The 9261-nt window shown below is 40.1% G+C and overlaps 1 protein-coding gene across 3 annotated transcripts in view; it reads left to right on the top strand.

Moving 5' to 3' along the window:
- The window catches only part of prdm6 (PR domain containing 6), a 35348-nt gene continuing 26087 nt past the window's right edge, over positions 1 to 9261 (top strand). For all 3 annotated transcript variants that reach the window (XM_042101113.1, XM_042101112.1, XM_042101114.1), the window contains exons 1-3: positions 1 to 137; positions 454 to 964; positions 3559 to 3866. In XM_042101113.1, the coding sequence (XP_041957047.1) occupies positions 466 to 964; positions 3559 to 3866 (807 nt within the window). In that variant the 5' untranslated portion in view covers positions 1 to 137; positions 454 to 465. The remainder of the gene's footprint in view (positions 138 to 453; positions 965 to 3558; positions 3867 to 9261) is intronic.

Here is a 9261-nt window from a genome sequence, read left to right as displayed (position 1 = left end):
GAGCTCTAGCCACAGCGTATAGGAAGTAACGGGCGCAGAGTGCACGCGGGCAATTCGGCTATGGTGTAGCAGCGTACATGGAAGAATAGCTGTGTGAACTCGCCGTTTTGGACAAAACCACATTTTGGATTAATTGGGTAAGTTAAGTTAATTCTTTGATATTGACACAGAATGAAAGACTACCCTATTCAAAATGAACTCTCTCCATGAACGCACTGTCCACCACCCTTCTGAAACTATGTTGCCTTCTCCTGGCTCACCAGCGAAAGCAAGAGTTTACAATAAGAGTTTTCAGTTTAATAGTTAGTCTGTCGTCACTGACTAACGCTACTTTAGGATGATAAATAACATGGGACGCAGTTTACTAACTCTCCAGTAATGGGGAAAGTGTTATTGTGTAATACGTGTTTACATAATTCTAATCTCAGAGAGGTTCTTGTGTTTTTTGTGTAGTTGCTCTTGGAAATGTTGAAGCCCGGAGACCCGAGCGGCTCTGCTTTTTTGAAAGTGGACCCAACTTACATTCAGCACTGGCAACAGCTCTTCCCTCAAGCACAACTGAAGAACGGCGCCCTCGCGCAGCTCCAGCCACCGGAGCGTGTCACGATCCCGGTGGAGAGCTTGCGACAGCGGCCGAACCTCATCTCTGTATCGTCCTCATCGGGTCTCACTTCGTCCTCTACGTCCACACACTCCTCTTGTACGCCCTCAGCAGTGTCTTCGTTGGCAGGTTTAACGCAACTCTCTGTACCACAAATCGCACTTTTTGGACAAACTTTGTGCACTGACCTGGTAACGTCAGATAGCAGCACACAATCCAAGGAACTCTGCTTTTCGTCGAACTTCAAGAATGACAAAAGCTCAAAGTTCAAACTGACCTCGGAGGAGTTAGACTACTACCTCTACGGACAACAGAGGATGGAAATAATTCCATTGAACAATCACACCAGCGACCAGACAAACCGTATGTATAACTTCATTTAGGCCCAGGCCTGCATTGCGCGCATTTTGGGGAAAGAGACTTATTTACATTTACACATCTGTAAAACCACCGCACACAAGAGACAGAGAAAGTAGCCTATGTAATCCTGCACTTGAAGTGAAGTTGATGTGAAGTCTAGCCTACTGTCATTAATATAGGCTAGGCAAATGCAACCAGTATTTTTTTAACATGACACTTACATTTGACACTTTAGTTTTATTCTTATTTTTAAAGATGATTTGGAACATCCAGGCATACATCTTTCAGTGTAGTAAACACTTAAGATTAAACAAAAACATTATCGTGGATATTGGTCATTCTTATCTGTCCATCAGCCGCTTTGTGCGCATCAGTGGCCGCACTTTAAAGATTAACTGTTCTTCCCGACTGGATTATCGACAGGGTTATTCAGTTAACCTTAATTAAAGGGGGTATTACTTCCTTTTATATGCGTATTAAATTGGCCAAACGGATAAAATTGTACTTAATTGCTGTAAACATTTTTGCCTCTAACCAACTAAATAGTGTAAAATGTCATCTAATAAAATTAATATTGCCCAAATAATTAATTATGCAAATTATGACTGCTTGTAGCGGAGTTAAGGTCGTTTCACGCCTGGGAATTGTCACTCAAATACCAATTTACACATGATGAATCAAAACGGAGGTATGCTAATTAAAGTTATTAAGACAAAGATTTGTTATTAATTTGTCATAGTCTAGTAATAGGCTACCTTTTGGCAGTCTGCACCGAAATGGAACACTCATCGTGTCTTGGTAAAATAGGTTACTTTGGTTATTTTTAATGCAAGCAGTTTTGATCAGACAGTCTAGTCTATCAGAAGCAAACAACCCTTCTTTATTATCGAGGAGTATAAACTCAGGAATGGGTTGGCTGTAGTTGTTTCTGTGTTTACAGCCTTTTAGTTTTGCATTTTGTCGTTGAGGCTACATTTACATACTTCAAACAAGCACTAGCCAGAACACAATATATTAAAGCGAAGTTTGAGAAGGTGGTGAGTGTTTATTTAAGGTGATAAAACGGCCCATCAGCAGTAATCTCCGTCGATACATGCCACAAGCAGATGAGGGATGGGGGGACAAGCCAGAATTAATTGCTGTATAGTTTTGTAGAAGAGAGTGGAGTGAGTGTGGATCAGAGATCGATCTCTCCCATCGGCCGCTATTCATCATCCCTACATGGTATATGGAAGTCTCCGGGGGACAGTAAGACTGCTTTATCTACATTCGGCATTCTCTCTCCCATATTTCAAACTGGTGGCGCTCATTTATAAAGCGGCCTATAAGTGCGAATACAACACGGGGAAACATTTAATTCCAGCCGCTTTGGGACATACGGAATTTTTATTTTATACCACGCAGTCTGAAATAACCATCTTGAGATAAAGGTTGGTTCTAGATTTAATTCTCAATTTTCTTCATCATAAATGCATTTTTTTCAATTTCAGAATGCAAAGAAAATTCGTCAACAGATTCTTTCCCTCTTAAAATCTGAAACCCTAAACATTTCGCAAACGCATAATAGGAACACCAGGCTATTCTAAAAAGGACGATAACTTAAAAGTCCATGTAGTATGTAGTAGGCTATAACACTGCGTCAAAACAGGTAATATCACAGATCATATCACCTACTTAAATTATAATAATGCTAGGAAATCTAATAGCACAAAGAGACAAGGAAATGTGTGCTCTCTGTCTACAGTAAATTAGAAGTACCTAATCATAAATGATAATGTAACAACACAGTGTACATTTCCTTGAAGGTAGCCCACAGTTGCTGCATTTTCTAATGCTTGAATAAACTACTGGCTACTGTTACAGAACTTTTGGAGAAGATTTTGCAGAAAGTCTTTCATTCCAAAGTAAATGAAAGGAGAGCCTATGAAAAATGCTTGTGATATGTGTGTGTGTGTGTGTGTGTGTGTGTGTGTGTGTGTGTGTGTGTGTGTGTGAGTGAGTCTGCGTGAGTGCGTGTGTGGGGGCGTGCTGTTGTGTGTCTGTAGTTTTTCCATGCACAACATTGTTATGATTGTTAGGACATAGAACCCTCATCAATCACCCTATATTTTATCTACACAGTTTCTGTCAGAAAATGCAGTTTGTCAGCAAAACCCTTTTAGACAAAATTAAATGTTATAAAATGTGAAGACCTCTCTTGAAATAGCCACTCCTAAGCTTGTTTGCATGTGTTGAGTTGACATGCATTGGCTTGCTTGTCCAAGTTGATGCTTCCAATTGACTGGCACCAGAGTGCCCTTTGCATGGCGTGTGTGTGGTTGTCCATATGTATGATATGGTCACTTGTATGTTTGTGTGCATGTGTTTATGTTTTTGTCCGTTGATGTTGATTTACGTATGATACATATGACGTCTGTATTTTCTTATATTCTGTGTTTTTATATAATATGGTTTATGTAATTGTCTGTGTATAGGCTATGTGGTGTGTATATACAGGTTCTTTCTGTGTTTGATGTGTGTCTGTTTTTACTCATTGTCCGTATGTGTGTGTGTGTGTGTGTGTGTCCATATTGTGCTTGTGTGTGTTGTAACTGTAGGCTGTGATATGTGTGCGGATAACCGTAACGGAGAGTGCCCCATGCATGGACCCCTGCACTCGCTGCGGCGTTTGGTGGGCACCAGCAGCGCGTCCTCCGCGGTGCCCCCTCCAGACGTGCCTGAGTGGCTGCGGGACCTGCCGCGCGAAGTCTGCCTCTGCACCAGCACGGTGCCCGGCCTCGGCTACGGCATCTGCGCAGCCCAGCGCATCCCACAAGGCACCTGGATCGGGCCCTTTCAGGGCGTCCCCCTCCTGCTGGAGAAGGTGCAGGCGGGAGCCGCGAGGAATACACGACATCTGTGGGAGGTGAGAGACGCACTGTGTGTGAGTTATGCACTTACAATTCAGTATGTATAGCCTACTATTATTTGTCATTTGTCATTATTTGTCAATATGAGAGTGTTGTGTCCAAAGTATATTTGATATCTTGGAGTGGTGTTGTAAATATGATGTGAATATGCCATTGATTGCTTGGACGGGAATAACAATTTAAGACTTCTTCTGCGTGGTACTGGAGATGTAGCAATATTTCATACACTGTTTCATGCTTGGCCAGCGCTACAACTACTACATTGTCGTCTAATTGCGGCTTGGCGTGCTTTTCATTTAGTCTTTGAAATGGCACATGTTTTGTTGGCTTGTTAACTTATTGAACCAAGTTGTCATTTAAGTATTCTGACTTCTTTTGTTTGTGTCAATTGTTTAGAGTTGTGAGAGTGTGTGTGAGCATTGTGCTTGGTGTGTGTGACTGTTTGAGAGGGCGAAAGTGAGTTTTACACACATGAGGCTAAACATGAATGAATGTGAGAGCTGCTGGGGGCTCTTTGAGCAATATTCCCATCCTAACCTACGACACCAATTATCACTAAACAGCAGTGGTGGTGTCAGAAAATGACTCATACTTAGTTGCCATAAACCCTGAAAATAAATATCTAAGAGTATTTATTTGCAATTACTAATGTAAGTAAATCAGCTATATCTATTAACTATTAATAATATATCTAATTAAAATAATTGATGAAATACAGTATACAGTATGTTTATACTGTTAATAGTATGTTAATAGTAATATATTAGTTAATACAAACAAACAATAAACTTCTGACTTTTGACTTGACTTGACATTAATTATTTATTAATTTGGCCATTTTATTAATTATGAAAATTAATTAGCTAATACGTTTGAAATTAATAGTTGTTTTTATAAGCCAATTTGACAAATAATTACACAGTGCATAAAAGACACAATGTATGCAATCTCATGTGGACTCACACACACACACACACACACACACACACACATACGCACAATGACAAATCAATGTTACATCTGCCATATATATGTGTAGACACACTCAAAGTTATATAGCCACATACATTATACAGTAGCCTTGGTCACACTGTTTCACTGGTCAAGTGCAGTGTCCACTTTCTAGGGGATTGGTTGGCCATGTACGAAAGGATGGTTAAAATGCCGCTAGGCTGATCATATTGTGGGGTGTGAGGGGGCACTGAAAGGAATCCAGTAGTCTGACTCCATCCCTCTCCCAGGAGGATCTCCAACCTCCACTCACTCACACGGGGTTAAACTCACACATCAGCAGTCATATGCAAAAGAGAGAAAATACTCACAAACATGGGGTGCGTTGGACAGTGTGTGAGTCTGCTGGCTAGGATCTGTCTGGGCACTCATCGCATAGGCCAAGGGGATTGTGTGTAATTGTCCAAATATTTTCTGGACAGCATCAGGAATCACTTTTTAAAATAAGACTATTAATCATGATCTAAACTTGGCTAGGAGAGTTCTAGAGGATTTGGTCATAGCCTGTATAGCAACACTGTATCAACAATAGCGCTGTCTTACACTGCGCTGGGATTCTTTTGATTCTCACTTTCACAAGAAACAAGGTGCTGCATGTGAGTGTATTTGTGTTGTTGATATAACACAAAAGATTAGATGTATGGCATTAACAATCACAGCTGAATAAACAGAAATGTGTTTGTGTTTATTCAACCAAACGAATATCTTTTTGAGCTGCCAGGAAGTCCCATAAGCCTTTGCTTTGTTTGCTTTGAGCTCAGCACTATATCAGGCGTTGCTTTTTTCTTCCCTGGTATACGGTCGGACCTAATGATATAATGACAAATGACACGTGCACTTTACTTGCCAAATACTTTAGTGTCCGAGAGGAACCCTCTCCCTAGCACTGGAGCTGATAACTTGTGAAGTGAGTGAAGAGGATACTCTCATGTGAGTGGACTCATCCGTCATCAGCGTGCCCGAGTGGTCAGAGCGCAAGAGATCTTTTCATCTCCAGACCATCTGCTTGTGGGATTTTGTGTTGGGTAGTTAAATGTTGCTTATTATTTGTGTTTTTTGTAGAGACTGTTCATTTGACTTCAGTTGCACAACCACTGTGCAACTGTGCAACCTTCCAGTACCAGTGAATAGAGAATCAGTTTTTCCTTTTTGGTCTGGTGTATGTTTACAGAAAACATGACTTGTTTTATATTGACTTTGGCATTGTCATGGTGATGAAGTGACACTTTCCTGAGCTATTTATGTTTAATTTATCTACTTTGTAAAACTGATATTTGGTGGTTAAGAGGGTAAACGGTTCAAAGTCAACAGATTAAAAAGTTCTACAAAGAAAAAGTGCTGAACATGAAGTTCTCTAAGCCCCTATTTTACTACTTGACTTCATGTGCAGTTTAGGTCCTATGAAGGCAATTTATCTGTGGGTGCATTTCCCAGTTACAATGTCTGTTAGTGTTTTACAAAGCCTCAAAAGGAATACCTTACTGAAGTTATTTATTTTACTGCGAGTGTTTCCCAAACCATCACTTAAGAGTTCCCCGAAGAAAAACCTTCCTATGTGTATGCCTTAAGAGGATAAATCCAGGTTTCTGGAATACATGATTGTCATTCTTGGAGGTTTGAGCATGCATGAGATGTGTATAAAGAGGATTTGAGAATACATGAGATGTGTATAAAGAGGGTTTGAGCATGCATGAGATGTGTATAAAGAGGGTTTGAGCATGCATGAGATGTGTATAAAGATTATGATTAGAACGTCAACAAGAAATACTATCAAAATAAACTTAAATCACTTGCAAGTGAATAAAAATGAACTAGTCAGCCAGTTAATTTCATACCATTTTTTTCTTTTAATTTAATTGCATACCTTCTTAGTGTTACATTACAGCTAGTGCATACATTAAGACATTGCCACATGAATAGCTCCAATCTAAAAAGTGTGTTAAGATAAGAATGGTCCAGACCAACCTTATAAAAGTATTCCTCAGCGAAGGATACTCTGTGAAACATCCCCGGAAAAAGTACGAGTTGTGAAGGTGTAATGTGGAAGGACACAGTGTTAAAAAGGCATGTAACCTCAGTTAGAATATAGAATGTAACTTTTACTTTTACATAGACTTGTTATATTAATCATTACCACAAAGATATTAAGTAGGCATTGGTGAGGTAGTCTGTTTCTGCTACACCATAAGTCATATATTAGTTCCTGTGTGTGCCCCCTTAATACTTTGTCTTCAACACAAAGATCAGGGCTGATCTGTCAGTGAAATTGAGGGAACAGTGCCAGGTACAATAATTGTGGTTTTCACAGCTTTTAATAATGTTATTCTGTTATTTTAATGCTTAGTGAAATGTCTGTCTAAATACAACTGTCTGACTCCTATATTTTGGCAGAAATAGAAAGACAGAGTTTAGACTTCTGTTTGTGACTTATGTTTACCAAGGTCTTAGTCTTAGACTTGGTAACTTATTTTACAATAAGAATTTTGATTGGAAAATCAAGGTACCACTGCAAAGTTTGATTGTATACTGTAAAGAAATCAGTTAAAGTTTTTATATTATATTTTCGCACATCTAACCACCATGGCATAAATGTATGTACTGGACAAATAGTGATGAATCACATTATTTTGTTGTTATGTTTCTAAAGATAAGATTTTAAGCTTTGGATTTTGGAATCTCTCTCTTTGAACTCTTCAGGGCTTTTAAAAAGGTGAAGTCCAAAAGATGTAGCTGAGCGTTCCGTATCCTGTACCTGGTGTTCTGCGTCCTCTCTGTCCTCTCCCTCCTTCTCTCTTCCTCACTCTGTCTTGCCGTGCCCTGTATTCGGGCCGAGTGGGTGTCCAGCCTCACACTGGAATGTTTGGTTGGAATGTTCTAGAATGTCCCATTCTGCTCCACCCTGGCCTTTGCTATGATAACCTCCTCTCAATGTGTCAGGGACGTCTATAGAAATCTGATTTATGTTCCATACGTATACCACCCCATGCAGAAGGTCGAGTTTCAATCGTGTTGCACGGTAGGACTTACATCAAACTTTGGTATTCCTTTTGCTCAGTTGAGAAATGGCTCAGAAGGAGTGGATCAAGAAAAAAACAACAGTTTCCTAGAGACAAAATGCTGTCTGAAGGCAATTGGGCTGTTTAGTGGTATTGCATGGCTTGGAGGGGGGGGGGGGCAGGAGTAATCTATTTCACGGGGTCATTGATTTTCTTACCTAAGAACACTTACTCCACTAAAGAGCTCTTGAATTGAAAGGAATGTGGGCAGGACTACCTCCCAGACCCCCAAGTTGGTGTTTTTATCAGGCACACGGGACTGAAAAACTACAAACCACACTGGCTGAGCCGAAAAATCTGTCAAAAATCAGAATCCCCATCCCAATTAAGATTATGAGACACTCAACTCTACAGTATGTAAATGAAGATGATTTAATCAGGTGCTGAAAATTCAACAGCAATTTATTGAAACAATATTTTTGGGAAGCGCCCATAGGACCTCTGAAACTGTCTTTGTACTCAGCGTGTCTCTGAACCAAAATGGTGGCCTCCTACGAAGGCTTTGCTTCGGGCAGCAGTGGTGGGTGTTCCCAAGAAATAATAAAGAGCTTAGGCAGGGTGCCAGGGTAATTATTTTTATTTTCTATGCTCCAGTATAGAGGTGACTCCTTTAACAGCGGTTCACTGACACAGAAAGCTGCATAATTTGTCATTTAGGTTATTTTATGGTCTATTTCCTGCCTGATCTAAGGCTATGTTGTGTGAGAAAGCATTGCTCTAATGCAGGACAATTTTATTTGAAAGGTATCAGGGGCTCAATAATGTAAACACTCGCCTGTAAGAGGGGGGGCATTCTTCTGTGGACATTTGGTTTAATAACGTGAGCACCAGAGTGCTGAAAATAGTTGAGGAGTTTAAAATAAAGCTTCATGCCTGTGTGTGGAATGGGAACGCTCTATGTGGAATGGGAACGCTCTTGCTTTGTGCCTCCCTGACCTCTATGTGTTAAACGAACAAATGGGAATAACAAGCAGTTAAGATTACAACGGCTGATAATGGGGAAAATGACTGAACCTGAATTGATCAGCTGGAGAGTAATGTGCCACTGATTGTGTCCTCACTTACTGTTCAATTTGGGAACAAGTACATTAGAAGGGGAAAGGAAGATGCAAACTAATATTAGATAACACATTCAGTTATTCAGGTCATTTCAATATGTGCCTGCATGTGTGCATGTGATTGTGTATGTATGTGTGTGTTTGTGTATATCTTTTCTCCAATTCGTCTAAAGTTTAGGGTCACTGAGTTAGTCTCTGCCTGACCATAGCCATTTGCAGTATAGAACTTGGTTGAAAGAAGCATTTGCATCCCAGTAAGAGACTAT

Source organism: Alosa sapidissima, chromosome 8 (genome assembly GCF_018492685.1).
Source record: "Alosa sapidissima isolate fAloSap1 chromosome 8, fAloSap1.pri, whole genome shotgun sequence".
In the NCBI taxonomy this organism is placed as follows: domain Eukaryota; kingdom Metazoa; phylum Chordata; class Actinopteri; order Clupeiformes; family Clupeidae; genus Alosa; species Alosa sapidissima.
The sequence above is the reverse complement of the archived record's forward strand: the minus strand, read 5'-3'. Positions and strand labels throughout refer to the sequence as shown.